The 22,108-nt window shown below is 36.5% G+C and overlaps 1 protein-coding gene across 1 annotated transcript in view; it reads right to left on the reverse strand.

Moving 5' to 3' along the window:
- Window positions 1-4,115: 4,115 nt before the first annotated feature.
- TRHDE (thyrotropin releasing hormone degrading enzyme) overlaps window positions 4,116-22,108 on the reverse strand; it is a 398,446-nt gene continuing 380,453 nt past the window's right edge. The window contains exons 18-19 of the mRNA XM_019918769.3: window positions 19,181-19,262; window positions 4,116-6,949 (exon numbers count right to left, since the gene is read on the reverse strand). Coding sequence (XP_019774328.2) covers window positions 6,806-6,949; window positions 19,181-19,262 — 226 coding nt within the window. The 3' untranslated portion in view covers window positions 4,116-6,805. The remainder of the gene's footprint in view (window positions 6,950-19,180; window positions 19,263-22,108) is intronic.

A 22,108-nucleotide genomic window follows, 5' to 3' on the forward strand; every position in this document is an offset into this window, starting at 1 on the left:
TGGCTAAAGAAGATGTGGCATATCTATACAATGGAATATTACTCAGCCATAAAAAGAAACGAAATTGAGTTATTTGTAGTGAGGTGGATGGACCTAGGGTCTATCATACAGAGTGAAGTAAGTCAGAAAGAGAAAAACAAATACTGTATGCTAACGCATATACGTGGAATCTAAAAAAAAAAAAAGGTACGATATACCTAGTGGCAGGGCAGGAATAAAGACGTAGACATAGAGAATGGACTTGGGGACATGGGGGGAGGGGGAAGCTGGGGCAAAGTGAGAGTAGCATCGACATATACACTACCAAATGTAAAATAGATAGCTAATGGGAAGCAGCCACATAGCACAGGGAGATCAGCTTGGTGTTTTGCAATGACCTAGAGGGGTGGGATAGGGAGGGTGGGAAGGAAGCTCAAGAGGGAGGAGATATGGTCATATATGTATGCATACGGTTGATTCACATTGTTGTACGACAGAAACTAACACAGCATTGTGAAGCAATTATACTCCAAATAAGATGTATTAAGAAAAAAGAAAGTAAATACACTGCACATTCAAGGCAGATGTTCTTAACTCTACTGTAATATTTGCTATAAAACATTTCACTCTTTCAATTACTTACATGACATAATAAAAATGTATGCGATTAGAACCAAGTTGACCTGTGCAGAGGTAGGTCAAAGTAGTTACTGTAACTACACAGAGGAGGCCAATGGAAAATGTAACTTCAAGTAAATTAAGGAGCTGCGGTCCATCCATATGGTTCTAAGCAGAAAGAGAGAAATATTTCTCTGACCTCATCGCTAAGCAAAAGGAAAGTTCTGGCTAAACTAATAGGTCTCCTCCATATGCAGGGTAGAGATTTTTTATCTTTTGGTCCACTGGTGAAGAGCTTTGCAGTCCATCTTCTCTTTTCCCTTATTTTTCATGGCTTGTTGGCTGGACTATCTCTTAATTACTTGTAACAGCTTAAAACCCACTACACAACACATTAATGTAAAACACTTTGATGAAAATTTTTATAGGCCATATGAAGTAACCTTGTTAAGAAATGAGTAGTAAACCAAAATGTACTAATTAACATTTTTCTCAAATTAGCCAATGACAATGAAAAAGTAAGCTAAGTATCTATTCAGATATTCTACAGAGACTGGTCTGTATGGATAATCCTTATGTTTTCAGGCATGTAGGAGGCAGATTAAGGACTAATTTAAGCCGTATAAGGCTTGCGTTTGCAGGTTTTTGAATTCTCGCCAAAACCTACCACCAGTTACACAAGCTCATTACAACTCTTAGCTTCTGTCTCCTCACTGGTGATTTGGAACTGATGGTATTTCACAGGGTTATTAAATGAGATGATACCTACACAATGCCCAGCATTTAGGAGGCACTCAAGTTTTTGTACTTTCCCGATATTATAACTCATTTAACTAACACAGCACAAAAAATTAATTCTGATTAAAATGAAGAATGGGTCTTTCTTTTTTCTTAATGGATTGGTACATGAACTGGGAATGTGGAAAAGATAAACATCTTTAATGTACTATCCTTAAAGTACTAAATATTCAACATAAAATCCTGTAAAGTGTTATGTTTTCAAAATCTGGGTAAAATTATACTGCCTACCAGTAGGGCTATTTGTGAAAAATCTATTTTAAAAATAAAATTCATATACAGTATACATAAAATTAGAACATATATTTTCACCAACTGTTTATTTTTAATATTTAAGACAATTTTTTCTAGACTTTGAAGTAAAATTTCATAGAATAAAATCGAAATAAAAGCTACTAAAGTACACTTTTTTTTTCCTGAACATAAACAATGCATATTAAACAAAATACTAAAAAAAAAAAAAAAAAAAATACTGGGTTAGCCAAAAAGTTCGTTCAGGTTTTTCAAGCGTATGGAAAAACCCGAACGAACTTTTTGGCCAGCCCAATATTTTAATTTAAAAAAGACCTTATTAAGTCAAAGCAATCGAACTGAAAGTTACTCTTATGTAATTAAATTTTGGAATTCCAGGATATTTTGCAATAACATTTTCATACTCAAAAGTTCACATATACTATTTTGAACAAATACATTATTGCCTAGTACTGTATAAGAATTGTTGAACCTGTTTTTAAAAACATATGATTAACTTAAAATTAACACATTGTGAATATACAAACAGTATGCTAAAACCATTTTAGAAAACTTCAGCTACTTTTACATAAGGAGGTTAAACATTTTTCCACAACTTACCGATATTATTAAAATGGTCAACTTTTCTTAAAGATAAATTCTATTCTAATTTATATTCCAACTATAAAAGTTTAAACTATGTGGTTTTATTATACTTTCTAAATGTTACACAATTAAGTGCTGTGAAACAAACAGTGAGAATTATCCTGAAGTGCGACAAATGTTTTGAGAATGAGTATACAAAAATAATGCCTAATATTATCTATACCTAAAAATTATTTAGTTCCTTTTTCGTAGTATGTAATTATCTTTCATGTTGCCTTATTGGTTCATTATTTCTCTATGTTTGTTTCATTTATTGTGATGTAAATTCCTTTAAGCCTTGTTCATCCCTTCCTTTCCTCTCAAAAAGTGCTTTGTGAAATAAAAGGTGCTCAATAAATATGTTTAATTAAATTCTGTCAGTACATAATTAGCAGTGCCAAATGATAATAATTCAGCTATGGTCTCTGATAAAGGAAAAAAAAACAGGTGTAGGAATCCTAATTTACCATTATATGAGCTTTCTCTTTCATAAAGTATATGTGATTACTTCATGGGTATATTGAGGAGAATAATTAAACTATTTTAGGTTTCTGACTTATTAGAAAATATTCCTTAAAATTTAATAGCCAATAGATTTGAATTAAATATATTATTGTAAACTTCTTTAGGAATCCCTTTACTGCATCTGATATAGTACTACAGTTGCACGAAAATGGTTTTTGCATAACTTAGTCTGCACAGATTTATAAACAACATTTTACTGAATATTACCTTCACTGATTTAAATGGACATCATTTTATCTGTGGTCTGACCATCTGTTACTACAAAGTGTATCAGAGAAATCTGTGTGGAAAATAAAACAAATTGTCAGTATTTTAAGGTCATATTTAAATAATGTTCACTAAAATATTTTAAAAAAGAAAACTATTATCAATGGGCTGTATTTTTTGTCCCAATATTTGGGTATTTACGCTGACCAAAGTGAGTGCTAATTAACATTTCTTCCGGTTGTTGACATTATGCAAACTAGAAACACAGACTTTTAAAAATAATTGTAACTATTGTAGATATATTTAATCAGTATTTTGATATTGCTTCTGGTATTTGGAAAATCTCCAATTAATGCAACTGATAGAGGTATTTCAAACATGTCTATTTTAGTTGTAGGAAGGTTTTATTGAAGATCTCAAGTTATTGTAATTGTTCCCAAAACAACAATCATGTTATTTTTTTTTTTTTTTTTTTTTTTTTTTAGCTGTACGCGTGCCTCTCACTGTTGTGACCTCGGTTCCTGTTGCGGAGCACAGGTTCCAGACGCACAGGCTCAGCGGCCATGGCTCACGGGCCCAGCCGCTCTGCAGCATGTGGGATCTTCCCAGACTGGGGCACGAACCCGTGTCTCCTAGCATCAGCAGGCGGACTCTCAACCACTGTGCCACCAGGTAAGCCCAATCATGTAATTTCCGGGGCACGAACCCGTGTCTCCTAGCATCAGCAGGCGGACTCTCAACCACTGTGCCACCAGGTAAGCCCAATCATGTAATTTTAAAAAGTTCATGTTGCTATTCTGAGTCTCAGTTTTCTCATCAGACTGTTAGGGCTAATATAATTTATTATGTTTTTGACAGGAATCAAACGGAACAGCATATGTAAAAGTTCTTTGAAAATTAAATGTGGTTTATAAATATATGGTTTAATCTTAGGAACCTTGTAAGATTTTACTGGTATAATATTTGTAAGTTGCACTATCAAAAAAATCTCAGTCCTATGATATAATTATCCTAGAAATAATGTAAACGAAAGTGAGTTTAACTCCCAGGTAAAATCCATGTTATTGAAACTGAAGAATAAACCTAGCATTGTAGATATTAAACTTAGAGGTTGTGCTTGCATATGTAAAAACACTTTAAAGATTATAGGAATATTTTAAGGGAAAATGTGTAAAAATGGGGAAAACTTTTTATTTACAGGTTACCTAGAGATATTTAGTGCTTCAGAATATTTACTAAATATTCAGTAAATATTTAGTCCTTCCTAATTGAAACCAAGTTTTGCTGTTGTACATATAATGGCACAGTAATTTTTTAAGCCTAGATTTTGGACACTTTCAACTATTTGTTATTTCATGCATGTATATGATTTGTAAAACAGACAAAGAAGAGAAAAAAGATAAAAACTCTATGTAGAAAATAGAATTTTATAACTTAACTACATTTTACAGAATATTCCAGGAGATGTCATTGGTCATTTTATTATTTTGAAAATATTACTTATTTAAACAACTAAAAAATGTTAATGCCTGATATAATCTTCAACATTGGAAAGGATAAATTATTGAAAAATATGTAGAACAAAACTTCCATCTCAATGCTATTGATACCACTATACTGTTGAACAAGTATTATATGAGGTATTGAACATTGCACATAATTATACACTTAGGATTTGACATCATAGCTAAACCAGTTGTTCAAGGCCACTAAAATACTGAAAGAAGATTAAGATTATTAACAGTGCAGAGGAAAAAAGAACTATAAAATCCCTTCTAACTCATAGCTGGAAATGGTGATTTCATTCAAAAGAATGTCACAACTATTAAGAGTTTTCAGTAATTCATGACATAAAACAAGACATCCACCTCTATTTTTTTATCTTTTCTATTACATGAATCCAATGGTGATACAGTATGTGTTTTGAACCTGCATGACAGTGTGATCTTTATTATTGTTATGTTTCAGAACTTACCCCTTAAGGGTTTCACACATGTTTGAAATTATATTAAATTTCATCACTTCAGATAGGTGGCATGACCTTTAGATTTTATACTAAGCATTACTCTGTGTTAACAACACATAGAGTATCTAAAATTAATATATTAATTGAAGGGCTGAAAAATTTAGGTATGAGTAATAGGTATTAATTGCTAAAAAGATAAAATTCAACCTTAGGTGATACTTGTTCTATGGATTATTAAATTGTTCCTCTTTACTACAAACCTATAATAAATCTATGGCTCCAGTTTCTAAAATACCTACTTTTTTCCCCAATGTTCAGTGACTATTAGAGTTAGAACGTTTCCTTCAATGATTTGCAAGAAGATGTAGAGGAGCGGAAAACCTCAGGAAAACATAAAGTGGTCCACAAACATTTGGCTTATGTACAGTTAGTTATATCTGCATTTCATAATGGTAAACTTAAAATATGTTCATTTTTGAGCATCTAAGCAACGTTTGGAGAGCTGGCCTACTGTGTGAGAATACCATTTAAAACACTTGTGTTCCATAATACAGCCAGGGAAAGACTATTCAAAATTTCCAGGTAGAACAGAGCTGTCAATACTAAAGGAAAAGCTTTGCTCAAGAAAAGAAACTTTTCATCTTGACAAATGGCACACCTGGCATCAAAAGTCATAAGAATCCATTTGAGGTATGGTCGCTTAATGGAAGATTAGATTCACACAGACACAAAGATCAACACACAGGAAGAGTTTTTAACTCTCTGCACCACCCAACATGAGATGGAGAAACAAGATGGAAAAGAAACACTTTCTCAGCACTGATAATCATTAAGTATACATAACTGTTTTATCCAATAGGAAGCTGGACCAAAATGATGACAGAATCTATATTTACGATGTGAGGTTGCCACTTAGGAAAATTAGCAGAGCGTTTGTACATAAATTTTGTTTAAATTCATTTTTATGTATAGAATAGACCATTCAGGAAGTAGATGAAAAAATCTATAACAGTTGAGAAATTTAGGAAATTGTCAGGAAGGATAGTGTTGAGATAAATTCTTTGAAGCCTTTCCAAAGTTTGCGTAAGTTTATAAAAAGAGATAAATTTTCTTTGAGCTGAACAGAGTCTGCACAAATGCAGTGTACAACATACTATATACATATGGGGCCTCCCTATGTACATATACATATGCATACACTACCTATATGCGTTTTTTAACGTATACACAGCTTTAACTCAAAGAAAATGAGTTAGCAGTACAATAATCATTGAAAGACAATCCAAGTGCTGAAATAAGTGACACCAGTCACTTAAAGGGCTATTTCACTTCTCACATTGCCCAGGACTAAGAATATAATTCCCTGTTTTAGTTTTTCTTTCATTGCATCACTGACTGTCACAGATAATCTTTGTGCTTTTGCATAATGTTAATCCCTATGTAACATATATTCACATACAACATTGGACATTTTAAATAAGCATGCTAGAACACAGGCAGGGCCATACAACCATGCACAAAATATTCTGAATATGTTTTTTCCATACTGACTGCAACGTCAACATGCACCACTATCATATTTGGTCCTGTACAGTGAGGAATGTATAGCTGAAGCAGTCATGGCTAGTTGCACTTGCAAGAGTTTCTTTAGAGAAGAACACCCAGTAGAGAAACAAAACAGAATGAATGAAACAAAAAAAATCCCCCAAAACCAAAAATTAAAAAAAAAAATTTCCTCCCACACGTTAACACTGAAAATCTGGCCATTTTCCTCATTCCACACAATGCAGGTCTTCTCACAAAATTCTGAGTCAAATTGTTTTTAAGAGACACACATTAGTGTCTCAGAGCTTTTCCTAACCATTGGAAAAGCTCATCTTGATAAAGCATTTTCCAGCGTACATTGGCTTCGACAGTTTCCACGGCTCTTGAGAAAGAGGCAGCAGCTACTCCATCATAGCTCTTCATGAAGTTCCTTAGCTGGAAATAGAAATATTAAAATAGTAAATAGACAGCATAAGGAATATGGTCAATAATACTCTAATAAGTTCCTATGGGGGCAGATGGTTACTAGACTTATCATAGTGATCATTTCATAATGTATGCAAATGTCAAACCATTATATAGTATACCTGAAACTAACATAATATTGTATTTCTACTACGTTTCAATAAAAAATATAATTAAAAAATAGTAAATACACATGTCTTCAAAACAACTCATGTCCAACACATATAAACAAGAATCTATTTGAAGAAAAGTGTCACAGTCACTACAGAAGGTATATTTAATATGTGGAGTGAGCTTAGTAATGAAATGGAATAAAACAGATTGTGTCCTCTAGGTGTAATGTAATTTCTTTTGGAATTGAAAGGAAAAAAAGAATGGACATTACAGTTTAAGTAGCTTCAAATTCAGCTTCTTGTTTCATAAATAAATATTAAAATAGACATTTAATTTGTCTTTTCATAATAGGTTGATGGGATTGTGGTAAAGACTAGTTCTAATTACAAAGCTATCTAATGTAATAAATAGCCTTAAAATGAATATGAGGATTAAAGTTAACTTTTTGTGCTTAGAGAGAAAATTATTCATATTCTCTAAATAAATAGTATGAGTGCCTGACACTATCTTTGATAGCAAAGAAATATCAAAATTATTGGGCAGTGGAAAAAAAAGTAATGACGCTATGAAAACTGGATGATAAATGACACTGCAATCACCTGAGCAACTAGATTTAGAAAGAATGAAGGAGGAATGTCGATTCATTTAGCTAGAGAATTTGAGCTTTAATTAAAAAGTTAAAATTTTTAAATGTTTTGTCATGATTTTATGGATAGAAGATTTTCTCTAGAGAGTCCACATACACTAGGAATGCTCAAGGATTTTATTTCAAGATTAAATACTAGCAGATTTTCTCTCTCTTTGATATGTTTTAAGAAACTGTCAACCAACCAACAATTGCAATGCTAATAGACAAATGTGAAAAATCAACTTGCAACACAGAAGTGTTATACTGTGTAATTAGTGTGGGGTGTGATTCATCACATGGTGGGCACCACATGGAGAATATGCCAGGAGAGAAATGTCATCAAGCTTGACTCAGGGACAGGGAGATACGGGGGCAGGGGAGTCATTAAAATGGAGTTAATTATACCTTCCTGAATTCATCTAGAAATTGGTTCATGGGTAGCTTGGTTTGTTTATGACAGTATTACTTTGATTACATGATACTGATGGTTTTTTTCAAAGTTTATCCTCTACTTTCCTACAAAACCTGGTGCCCTGCAGCATTAGCAGTGGATAACTATATCTCAGAGCTATGTTCTTTATAAGACTTCAAATTCACTATGCTTTAATAACATACAAAATATTCAACGTATTATGTAACAAATATTTATCAGTGCTATCCTTAAAACTGATCTGACACCTGACCAGATTTACACATACAAAAGAAAGAGGATGAAGGGAAAGACTAGAATTTATTGAAACCTTCAATTTTCTAGGCACTGTGCCACACACGTATACCTGTGACATGTACACATAGATAAAAAGGAAGTCTAATGAAAGCATTTGAATCATATTTTTAAACTTAACTAACTCATCCAGTGATTCATTTGTATTTATATATTTATGTTCAGATTCATTCAATCTATATTCCTAAAGCAACAAATAGTACATTTTGATCTATATTTTGAATTTTGCATTTTAATTTATTACAAAAATATGTACATTACAGTGTACATTTGTAATTACATCTGTGTATTACAGTGGTGTTATTTACATAATATAGGTCAATCAGGAAAACAAATTACATCTACTTCTTTTATTTTTTTATTATTATTTATTTTATTTTATTTTTAACATCTTTATTGGAGTATAATTGCTTTACAATGGTATGTTAGTTTCAGCTTCACAACAAAATGAGTCAGTTATATATATACATATGTTCCCATATCTCTTCCCGCTTGCATCTCCCTCCCTCCCACCCTCCCTATCACACCCCTCCAGGCGGTCACAAAGCACCAAGCTGATCTCCCTGTGCTATGCGGCTGCTTCCCACTAGCTATCTACCTTACGTTTGGTAGTGTATATATGTCCATGCCTCTCTCTCGCTTTGTCACCGTTTACCCTTCCCCCTCCCCATAGCCTCAAGTCCATTCTCTAGTAAGTCTGTGTCTTTATTCCTGTTTCACCCCTAGGTTTTTCATGACATTTTTTTTCTTAAATTCCATATATATGTGTTACCATACGGTATTTGTCTCTCTTTCTGACTTACTTCACTCTGTATGACAGACTCTAGGTCTATCCACCTCATTACAAATAGCTCAATTTTGTTTCTTTTTATGGCTGAGTAATATTCCATTGTATATATGTGCCACATCTTCTTTATCCATTCATCCGATGATGGGCACTTAGGTTGTTTCCATCTCTGGGCTATCGTAAATAGAGCTGCAATGAACATTTTGGTCCATGACTCTTTTTGAATTATGGTTTTCTCAGGGTATATGCCCAGTAGTGGGATTGCTGGGTCATATGGTAGTTCTATTTGTAGCTTTTTAAGGAACCTCCATACTGTTCTCCACAGTGGCTGTATCAATTTACATTCCCACCAACAGTGTAAGAGGGTTCCCTTTTCTCCACACCCTCTCCAGCATTTATTGTTTGTAGATTTTTTGATGATGGCCATTCTGACTGGTGTGAGAGGATATCTCATTGTAGTTTTGATTTGCATTTCTCTAATGATTAGTGATGTTGAGCATTCTTTCATGTGTTTGCTGGCACTCTGTATATCTTCTTTGGAGAAATGTCTATTTAGGTCTTCTGCCCATTTTTGGATTGGGTTGTTTGTTTTTTTGTTATTAAGCTGCATGAGCTGCTTATAAATTTTGGAGATTAATCCTTTGTCAGTTGCTTCATTTGCAAGTATTTTCTCCCATTCTGAGGGTTGTCTTTTGGTCTTCTTTATGGTTTCCTTTGCTGCACAAAAGCTTTTAAGTTTCATTAGGTCCCATTTGTTTACTTTTGTTTTTATTTCCATTTCTCTAGGAGATGGGTCAAAAAGGACCTTGCTGTGATTTATGTCATAGAGTGTCCTGCCTATGTTTTCCTCTAAGAGTTTGATAGTTTCTGGCCTTACATTTAGGTCTTTAATCCATTTTGAGCTTATTTTTGTGTATGGTGTTAGGGAGTGATCTGATCTCATACTTTTACATGTAGCTGTCCATTTTTCCCAGCACCACTTATTGAAGAGGCTGTCCTTTCTCCACTGTACATTCCTGCCTCCTTTGTCAAAGATAAGGTGACCATATGTGCGTGGGTTTATCTCTGGGCTTTCTATCCTGTTCCATTGATCTATATTTCTGTTTTTGTGCCAGTACCATACTGTCTTGATTACTGTAGCTTTGTAGTATAGTTTGAAGTCAGGAAGCCTGATTCCTCCAGCTCCGTTTTTCGTTTTCAAGATTGCTTTGGCTATTCGGGGTCTTTTTTGTTTCCATACAAACTGTGAAATTTTTTGTTCTAGTTCTGTGAAAAATGCCAGTGGTAGTTTGATAGGGATTGCATTGAATCTGTAGATTGCTTTGGGTAGTAGAGTCATTTCCACAATGTTGATTCTTCCAATCCAAGAACATGGTATATCTCTCCATCTATTTGTATCATCTTTAATTTCTTTCATCAGTGTCTTATAATTTTCTGCATACAAGTCTTTTGTCTCCTTAGGTAGGTTTATTCCTAGATATTTTATTCTTTTTGTTGCAATGGTAAATGGGAGTGTTTTCTTGATTTCACTTTCAGATTTTTCATCCTTAGTGTATAGGAATGCCAGAGATTTCTGTGCATTAATTTTGTATCCTGCTACTTTACCAAATTCATTGATTAGCTCTAGTAGTTTTCTGGTAGCATCTTTAGGATTCTCTATGTATAGTATCATGTCATGTCATCTGCAAACAGTGACAGCTTTACTTCTTCTTTTCCAATTTGGATTCCTTTTATTTCTTTTTCTTCTCTGATTGCTGTGGCTAAAACTTCCAAAACTATGTTGAATAAGAGTGGTGAGAGTGGGCAACCTTGTGTTGTTCCTGATCTTAGTGGAAATGCTTTCAGTTTTTCACCATTGAGGACGATGTTGGCTGTGGGTCTGTCATATATGGCCTTTATTATGTTGAGGAAAGTTCCCTCTATGCCTACTTTCTGCAGGGTTTTTATCATAAATGGGTGTTGAATTTTGTCAAAAGCTTTCTCTGCATCTATTGAGATGATCATATGGTTTTCTCCTGCAATTTGTTAATATGGTGTATCACGTTGATTGATTTGCATATATTGAAGAATCCTTGCATTCCTGGAATAAACCCCCACTTGATCATGGTGTATGATCCGTTTAATGTGCTGTTGGATTCTGTTTGCTAGTATTTTGTTGAAGATTTTTGCATCTATGTTCATCAGTGATATTGGCCTGTAGTTTTCTTTCTTTGTGACATCCTTGTCTGGTTTTGGTATCAGGGTGATGGTGGCCTTGTAGAATGAGTTGGGGAGTGTTCCTCCCTCTGCTATATTTTGGAAGAGTTTGAGAAGGATAGGTGTTAGCTCTTCTCTAAATGTTTGATAGAATTCGCCTGTAAAGCCATCTGGTCCTGGGCTTTTGTTTGTTGGAAGATTTTTAATCACAGTTTCAATTTCAGTGCTTGTGATTGGTCTGTTCATATTTTCTACTTCTTCCTGGATCAGTCTCAGCAGGTTGTGTATTTTTAAGAATTTGTCCATTTCTTCCAGGTTGTCCATTTTATTGGCATAGAGTTGTCTGTAGTAATCTCTCATGATCTTTTGTATTTCTGCAGTGTCAGTTGTTACTTCTCCTTCTTCATTTCTAATTCTATTGATATGAGTCTTGTTCCTTTTTTTCTTGATGAGTCTGGCTAATGGTTTATCAATTTTGTTTATCCTTTCAAAGAACCAGCTTTTAGTTTTATTGATCTTTGCTATCATTTCCTTCATTTCTTTTTCATTTATTTCTGATCTGATTTTTATGATTTCTTTCCTTCTGCTAACTTTGGGGTATTTTTGTTCTTGTTTCTCTAATTGCTTTAGGTGCAAGGTTAGGTTGTTTATTCGAGATGTTTCCTGTTTCTTAAGGTAGGATTGTATTGCTATAAACTTCCCTCTTAGAACTGCTTTTGCTGCATCCCATAGATTTTGAGTCGTCGTGTCTCCATTGTCATTTGTTTCTAGGTATTTTTTAATTTCCTCTTTGATTTCTTCAGTGATCACTTCGTTATTAAGTAGTGTATTGTTTAGCCTCCATGTGTTTGTATTTTTTACAGATCTTTTCCTGGAATTGATATCTAGTCTCATAGTGTTGTGGTCGGAAAAGATACTTGATACAATTTCAATTTTCTTAAATTTACCAAGACTTGATTTGTGACCCAAGATATGATCTATCCTGGAGAATGTTCCATGAGCACTTGAGAAAAATGTGTAGTCTGTTTTTTTTGGATGGAATGTCCTATAAATATCAATTAAGTCCATCTTGTTTAATGTATCATTTAAAGCTTGTGTTTTCTTATTTATTTTCATTTTGGATGATCTGTCCATTGGTGAAAGTGGGGTGTTAAAGTCCCCTACTATGAATGTGTTACTGTTGATTTCCCCTTGTATGGCTGTCAGTACTTGCCTTATGTATTGAGGTGCTCCTATGTTGGGTGCATAAATATTTACAATTGTTATATCTTCTTCTTGGATCGATCCCTTGATCATTATATAGTGTCCTTCTTTTTCTCTTCTAATAGTCTCTGTTTTAAAGTCTATTTTGTCTGATATGAGAATTGCTACTCCAGCTTTCTTTTGGTTTCCATTTGCATGAAATACCTTTTTCTATCCCCTTACTTTCAGTCTGTATGTGTCTCTAGGTCTGAAGTGGGTCTCTTGTAGACAGCAAATATATGCATCTTGTTTTTGTATCCATTCAGCCAATCTGTGTCTTTTGGTGGGAGCATTTAGTCCATTTACATTTAAGGTAATTATCGATATGTGTGTTCCCATTCCCATTTTCTTAATTGTTTTGGGTTCGTTATTGTAGGTCTTTTCCTTCTCTTGTGTTTCTTGCCTAGAGAAGTTCCTTTAGCAGTTGTTGTAGAGCTGGTTTGGTGGTGCTGAACTCCCTCAGCTTTTGCTTGTCTGTAAAGGTTTTAATGTCTCCATCAAATCTGAATGAGATCCTTGCTGGGTAGAGTAATCTTGGTTGCAGGTTTTTCTCCTTCAACACTTTCAATATGTCCTGCCACTCCCTTCTGGCTTGCAGAGTTTCTGCTGAAAGATCAGCTGTTAATCTTATGGGGATTCCCTTGTGTGTTATTTGTTGTTTTTCGCTTGCTGCTTTTAATATGTTTTCTTTGTATTTAATTTTTGACAGTTTGATTAATATGTGTCTTGGCGTATTTCTCCTTGGATTTATCCTGTATGGGACTCTCTGTGCTTCCTGGACTTGATTAACTATTTCCTTTCCCATATTAGGGAAGTTTTCATCTATAATCTCTTCAAATATTTTCTCAGTCCCTTTCTTTTTCTCTTCTTCTTCTGGAACCCCTATAATTCGAATGTTGGTGTGTTTACTGTTGTCCCAGAGGTCTCTGAGACTGTCCTCAGTTCTTTTCATTCTTTTTTCTTTATTCTGCTCTGCAGTAGTTATTTCCACTATTTTATTTTCCAGGTCACTTATCCATTCTTCTGCCTCAGTTATTCTGCTATTGATCCCATCTAGAGTATTTTTCATTTCATTTATTGTGTTGTTCATCATTGTTTGTTTCATCTTTAGTTCTTCTAGGTCCTTGTTAACTGATTCTTGCATTTTGTCTATTCTAGTTCCAAGATTTTGGATCATCTTTACTATCATTATTCTGAATTCTTTTTCAGGTAGACTGCCTATTTCCTCTTCATTTGTTAGGTCTGGTGGGTTTTTATCTTGCTCCTTCATCTGCTGTGTGTTTTTCTGTCTTTTCATTTTGCTTATCTTACTGTGTTTGGGGGTCTCCTTTTTGCAGGCTGAAGGTTCGTAGTTCCTGTTGTTTTTTGTGTCTGTCCCCAGTGTCTAAGGTTGCTTCAGTGGGTTGTGTAGGCTTCCTGGTGGAGGGTACTAGTGCCTGTGTTCTGGTGGATGAGGCTGGATCTTGTCTTTCTGGTGGGTAGGTCCACGTCTGGTTGTGTGTTTTGGGGTGTCTGTAGACTTATTATGATTTTGGGCAGCCTCTCTGCTAATGGGTGGGGTTGTGTTCCTGTCTTGCTAGTTGTTTGGCATAGGATGTCCAGCACTGTAGCTTGCTGGTCGTTGAGTGAAGCTGGGTGCTGGTGTTGAGATGGAGATCTCTGGGAGATTTTTGCTGTTTGATATTATGTGCAGCTGGGAGGCCTCCTGTGGACCAGTGTCCTGAAGTTGGCTCTCCCACCTCAGAGGCAGAACAGTAATTCCTGGCTGCAGCACCAAGAGCCTTTCATCCACAGTGCTCCTTAATTTGGGATGATTCTTGTCTATTCACGTATTCCACAGATGCAGGGTACATCAAGTTGATTGTGGAGCTTTAATCCGCTGCTTCTGAGGCTGCTGGGAGAGATTTCCCTTTCTCTTCTTTGTTCTCACAGCTCCCAGGGGCTCAGCTTTGGATTTGGCCCCGCCTGTGCGTGTAGGTTGCAGGAGAGCGTCTGTTCTTTGCTCAGACAGGACGGGGTTAAAGGAGCCGCTGATTCGGAGGCTCTGGCTCACTCAGGCTGGGGATAGGGAGGGTCACAGAGTGCGGGGCGGGCCTGCGGCGGCAGAGGCTGGCGTGACGTTGCTAGCCTGAGGCGCGCCGTGCGTTCTACCGGGGGAGTTGTCCCTGGATCCCGGGACCCTGGCAGTGGCGGGCTGCACAGGCTCCCTGGAAGGGGGTGTGGATAGTGACCTGTGTTCGCACACAGGCTTCTTGGTGGCGGCAGCAGCGGCCTTAGCGTCTCATGTCTGTCTCTGGGCTCCGCACTTTTAGCCGTGGCTCGCGCCCGTCTCTGGAGCTCTCTTAAGCAGCGTTCTTAATCCCCTCTCCTCGTGCACCAGGAAACAAAGAGGGAAGGAAAAGTGTCTTGCCTCTTCGGCAGGTCCAGACTTTTCCCCGGACTCCCTCCCGGCTAGCCGCAGTGCACTAACGCCCTGCAGGCTGTGTTCATGCCGCCAACCTCAGTCCTCTCCCGGCTCTCTCCGCTTTGCCCTCCGCACCCGTTGCTGTGCTCTCCTCCACGGCTCTGAAGCTCCCCCACTCTGCCACCCGCAGTCTCCGCCCGCGAAGGGGCTTCCTAGTGTGTGGACATTTTTCCTCCTTCACAGCTCCCTCCCACTGGTGCAGGTCCTGTCCCTATCCTTTTGTCTCTGCTTATTTTTTTCTTTTGCCCTAACCAGGTACGTGGGGGGTTCCTTGCCTTTTGGGAGGTCTGAGGTCTTCTGCCAGCGTTCAGTAGGTGTTCTGTAGGAGTTGTTCCACGCGTAGATGTATTTCTGGTGTATCTGTGGGGAGGAAGGTGATCTCCGAGTCTTACTCTTCCGCCACCTTCCCGGAAGTCTGCCACATCTACTTCTTTTAAACTATGTTCCACATTGTTACATTTTCCTAGGCAGTCACTGAATGAATATGCCGGATAGTGATAAATGACTCTTTGGCAACTTTGACTCTGTGGAGTGTGCTCTTGGCCTTTTGACCTTTTGACGAGGTAGAAAGCCAGCCTGAACACATGAAGTAAAACTCTTAAGTCTTCCTCAAAGGCAAACTATGGGATTGACTATGAATGTGTTAAGATAGTAGGTCAGATTATCCTGCAAGGGAACTCTCAGTAGAAAATGTAACTGGGGGTTCTCTAGGGATTCTTTCCTTAAATCACTATTTAAGTGCACTAAATACTTCGTTGTGAGCTCACGGAGCTTGGGGTGACTCACATACATCTTACGAGTAGCTTATTCATCAGAACACGAGTGGCCCACTTTCCATAGTTGTCATAAATTGATCTTACGTCTCACACTCCTCCACAACTCTTCTGGCGAACCTGTGGTCAGAGCAGCCATCTGACTGGTCCTGGGGCTGGGTCACAGCACCTTCCAAACCCCTGCCTCACTTTAGAGGCATGGGGTAGATGGAAGGCATTTGGCATTCCAGCCTGCTTATTTTGGCAGCTCTTTGGTAGATGTTCTGCTGCTATTAGTTTTCATTATTGTGCTTCCTAAATATTTATGCCATCTTATGCTTTTATTTGAAAATGTTGCAAGTTTAGACATTTTTATAAAATAACATTTAGTAAGATGTCAGAGTTGCTTGTGTTCCCTGTTCTCCTTAGCATAAAATTTCTAGACATGTTTGTTAATTTCTCTATTAAAAATATTTTAGTATTTAGTACTCTTGATTTAGGGTACTCTAGACCTTAAACATCACAAAATAATTTGTAAAGTGCAGCACACAATATACTCTTAGTAACTATATAAATGAATTGAATTAGCTATTGCCCGATTATGAGGTTTATATTTTCAGCATTAAAACTGTAAATGGGATGTCTGTAACGCACAGGATCTATGTTCTTTTACAACAGTGTTGTATATAAGGTTCAAGAGGCCAAAATAATGAGTGCTGAAGAGGATTGCTGAACGGGCATTAGTATGGAAAAATGGCAAGGGCCTCTGAGGTTCCATGAGGTTGTACTTCCATTCGTTTAAAATTAAGGAGGTGATGTACTGTTTCATGGAGAAATATTGTTCAAATTGCTAGAGCTATGTAATTAGAAGGAAATTGCCAGTTTCAGGTACTAGAATGTAGTTTTGGGGAAGGGACCATAGAACAATGTAAGTGTCTCTGCTGAATGCCCCTAAAGTTGATGGGGATCATTACAATCTCAAATTAGTTTTCAGAATTCATAAAGATGCCAATTCACTTCTGATCTATAATCTTTTGAATATAAGAATATGCTATATCCAAAGGGAGCGTATTGGTTTTTCTGCTTACGAGGCTCATTGGTTATGGGAAAATGAGACTGAAACTTCCTCAGTTCCTTTATATTTATGGAAGGGGGTTATCAGCAATACAAATTAACCCCCCTCCCACCCAACAATAGTGGGCCACAATCCTACAGTCAATGATTAGGTAATAAAAGTATGGAAAAGCCTCAGGCAGCAGTTGGTAAACTGGAAAGTCAGTGCAAGCATCTGTGTCATGAAGGGATTCATCACTCAGGCTACAGAGAGCCTGTATTGTGAAGTTAGCTGCTTTGCAGATAATGGAATAAAAGCCACAGTTGAGTTTCAGTTTTCAAATGGCACCTTTCATTATAGGGGTATCTTGGAACATTTCAAATGGCAATTAAGTGTAAAAACTTAAATATGTAAGTGAAATATGTAAAGCAAAATGGCCATCATATGATAAAATCAATTTAAATGTCCATTTAACAGATGTTTTTCCATGAGCTGGGTATTATACTGAAGCAAGGAAGACATGAAAGACAGAGTTAGAGAACAGAAGAGGGAGAGAGAACAGGAGAGAGGCAAGGGGAGAGGAAGATGGCAGAAGGAAGGGAGCTAAAAGGAGGGAAGGGGAGAGGGGAGGAGAGGAGAGATCTTTCACTTCTGAGTTCACTCCAATGACTGCACAGGTTGTCACTAAACGAGTCTTTCATTCCGATTATTGAATGTAAAATCAAAGAATTAAAACTACTTCATTTAAATACATAAACTCATTAGCTTAATTGTTCTTTCTTTCTCTTTCCTATGGATATGAAAGAATTCCTTCCCTTTTAGCGTCCTTTATTAAAAATAAAAAATATAGTAAAGGGCTTCCCTGGTGGCACAGTGGTTGAGAGTCTGCCTGCTGATGCAGGGGACACGGGTTCGTGCCCTGGTCCGGGAAGATCCCACGTGCCGCGGAGCGGCTGGCCCCATTAGCCATGGCCGCTGAGCCTGTGCATCCGGAGCCTGTGCTCCGCAATGGGAGAGGCCACAACAGTGAGAGGCCCGCATACCGCAAAAAATAAATAAATAAATATAGTAAAACATGTGCTAGGGCTTTCAAATTCTTCAGCATTGGGAACACACATAGGGAAAATTGAATTTCAAATCATCAATCAGAGACTTAGCTTAGCTTAGCTCATGGTGTGAAAGAATCCAAGTGAGTGCGTGGGGGATGACCATACAAAATTGGACAATATTAGGAGATGTTAGGGTTGGTGCCAGGGTGGATGCTTCTGGGAGAATCCTGCTCAATGGGATGAGCTCTGGGTCACAGCATAGGGCATTCTGTCAGTGAAAACTGAGGAAACTGTGATTCTCAATGCCAAATCTCAGCTATATTTTATAATGGAGTTGAGCAGCAGACTAAAAAGCAATAAATGTTTGAAGCCCAACTCATTTTAATCAGTCAAATATTTTGCTCCTTCCTCCTACCTACTTATCCCACCCCCCATTTCATGCCCCTAACTATTAGAAATGTGAATTAATGGTCACAAAACTAGCTGGTTTAAATTTCCAGAGACATAAAACAGAGAAAAAAGAAAATGTTAGATACTCTGCAAACTGGACACTAGTCCTTAAAAAATAAGTTCAGTTTCATCAATGAAATTCACTTGTGATTGTATCCAGCAGAATTTTAAACGAACTATTAATATATGTTGCCAGATACACTTCCATCCAAATGTATGAATTTATTCCATTTAACAAACCAAATAGCATGAAGCATTATTACCATATCCAATTATCATTCTTTGTGTAGAACGGACCACAAAGTAATGAATCTCAACTTCTGTACCTCAATAGCAACCTTGGTCCTCTGTATCCAAATACTGAGTCATTGTGACAGGATAGTTTTTTTTGTTCCAAGGATCCCAAACTGGGTTCACAGAATCAATAGAGGGGTAGCTGATTGGATCAAATATTTCTGGAGTGTATTTGGAGTCTCCCAACTTGAGAATCATTGCATTCAAGCACCTCTCACGGGAATTTAATATTAAATACTAATATGTTAGAAATACCTTTGCAAATAATGAATGGCGTAAAGTCTTTAGCATGGGTGTGTGTGTGTGTGTGTGTGTGTGTGTGTGTGTGTGCACGCGCATGCGCTTCAAAGGAATGGGTATGACTATTGGAAAGAAATGTTTGAAGTAAATGTGTAATTTCTTATGTTTATAAAAGAAAGGCATTAGAACTCATCTTAAAATATTTACCTCTTTCAGTTCACCTTCAGTATTAAGAAATTCTGTAACTCCACTGATAAGTTTGGAATTCAAAAACAATGCTTCTCCATACCTTGAAAGATTAAAAAAAGTCTTAATGTTAAAGCAGGCAGTAAATTAGGAAATACTACTATGCATATTTTTTAAGAATCCTTCTCAAGGGCTCCAAGTGACCTGTGTTGTCTTAGTGCCATTCGAGGCCACTTCCCTAGGGAGTCAGGGAGGTGCAAAGAGCTGTGGCTATGGGATGCCATCAAATGCATCCTGATTTGGCGCACAGTGTTTCAAAGAGGTCTAAAGAGAGCCCTCCAAAATTATATTTAGGAATTACTATTATATTTCCAATAAAAAGCCAGAGAAAGAAACATTTTAAAACTTTCAATTTTTTTTTTTTTTTAGGTCACACCCCGTGGCTTGCGGGATCTTAGTTCCCTGACCAGGGATCGAACACTGCAGTGGAAGCACAGAGTTCCCAGCCACTGGACTGGCAGGGAATTCACTAAAAGTTTTAATTTTAAAGCAACCTTGATCACTGTAAGGAAGAAGGATCTTACGAAAAGAAATAGAACTGCAGGAAAAACTTGGGTATTAGCAGTAAGTCACACAGATCGTTTGGTCTGGTCAGTCAGAATTGACATCGGCATTATCCTTTTTCATTCCTAGAAACTGAGCCAAATTTCTCAAAACATCAGCATTTTCTCATGTGAGTTTTAAAATAAAACATCAAATTGTTCACTTGAATGTCATCATCTTTGTACCACAAGCATAATTACTTGACTCATGACCCAAGGCAAAGAACACTATGTATCCGTGAGTTGGAAAGATTTCTCATTTCATTTATTGTCTACTGTGTTAAAGGTACCTATCACAGGTTATCATACTCTTTGAAATAAAAAAAGCACACTAGACTAAATGGAGGCAGGATCAAGATGGCTGTGTAGAAAGACCCTGAACTCACCTCCTCCTATGACATGCCCATAATACAACTATATAAAGAACTTGAGAACAAATTATGTATCCATTCATGATAAAATCCCTCAACAAATTGGTATAAAGGGAACATACATAAACATAATAAAGGTCATATATGACAAGCCCACAGTTAACAGCGTACTCAATGGTGAAAAATGAAAGCATTTCCTCTAAGATCAGGAACAAGTCAAGGATGCCCATTCTCGCTACTTTTATTCAACATAGTATTGGAAGTTCTTGCCACAGCAAATAGACAAGACAAAGAAATAAAAAGAATCCAAAGTGGAAAGGAAGCAGTAAAACTTTCACTGTTTGCCGATGACATTATACTATATGGAAAACCCTAAAGAAAGACTCCACAAAAACAAACAAACAAACAAAACCTATTAGGCTAAATGAATTCAATAAAGTTGCAAAAACAAAATTAATATACAGAAATCAGCTGCATTTCTATACACTAATACTGAATTATCAGAAAGAAAAGTCAAGAAAACAACTCCATTTACAACTGCATCGAAAAGAATAAAATATCTGGGAATAAATTTAACCAAGGAACATGAAAGACCAGGTACTCTGAAAACTATGAAACATTGATGAAAGAAGTTAAATGCAACATAATTAAATGGAAAGATATACAGTGCTATGTATCAGAAGAATTAATACTGTTAAAATATGCATACTATCTAAAGCAATCTACAGATCCAGTGCAATCCCCATCAAAATACCAAAGGCATTTTTCACAGAATTAGAACAAATAATCCTAAAATCTGTGTGGAACCACGAAAGACCTTGAATTGTCAAAGCAATCTTGAGAAAGAAGAACAACACTAGAGGTATCACACACCCTAACCTCAAACTATACCACAAAGGTATAGTAATAAAAACATATGGTACTGGCACAAAAGCAGACACGTGGATCAGTGGAAAAGAAATAAATCCATGTACATCTGGTCAATTAATTTGTGACAAAGGCAGCAAGAATATACAATGGGGGAAAACCAGTCTCTTGAATAAATAGTATTGGAAAACTAGACAACTATATATAAAAGAATGAAAGTGGACTATGTTCTTATACCATATACAAAAATAAATTCAAAATGGATTAAAGACTTAAATCTAAGAGTTGAAACCATAAAACTCTTAGAAGAAAACATACACTCTTTGACATAAGTCTTGGCAATATTTTTTGGATCTGTCTCCTCATGCAAGGTCAACAAAAGCAAAAATAAACAAATAGGGCCACATCAAACTAAAAAGCTTTGGCACAGAAAAGGAAATCATCAACAAATGAATAGGCAATCTACTGAATGGGAGAAGATATTTGCAAATGATATGCTTGATTATGGGATAATATCCAAAATACATAAAGAACTTATAAAACTCAATATAAAAAAAACCCATTTAAAAAATGGGCAGAGGACTTGAATAGACATTCTTCCACAGAAGACATACAGATGGCCAACAGGTACAAGAAAACATGCTCAACATTGCTAATCATCAGGGAAATGCAAATCAAAACCACAATGAGATATCACTTCACACCTGTCAGAATGACTGTCAACAAAAAATAAAGAAATACCAAGTGTTGGTGAGTACATGGAGAAAAGGGAACCCTCATGCACTGCTGAGGGCAATTTAAATTGGTACAGCCTCTATGGAAAACAGTATGGAGGTTCCTCAAAAAAATGAGAAAACAGAACTATCATACGATCCAGCAATTCCACTCATGCGTATTTTTCCAAAGAAAACAAAAACACTAATTGGAAAAGATACAAGCCCTTGTGTTCACTGTGGCATTATTTACAATAGCCAAGAAATGGAAGCAGCCTAAGTGTCTATTAACAGATGAAAGGATAAAGAAGATGTGGCATTTATATATACAATGGGATATGACTCAGACAAGACAAACAAACAAACAAGGAATCTTGCCATTTATAACAAGGATGG

Source organism: Tursiops truncatus, chromosome 11, assembly GCF_011762595.2.
Source record: "Tursiops truncatus isolate mTurTru1 chromosome 11, mTurTru1.mat.Y, whole genome shotgun sequence".
Lineage (NCBI taxonomy): Eukaryota > Metazoa > Chordata > Mammalia > Artiodactyla > Delphinidae > Tursiops > Tursiops truncatus.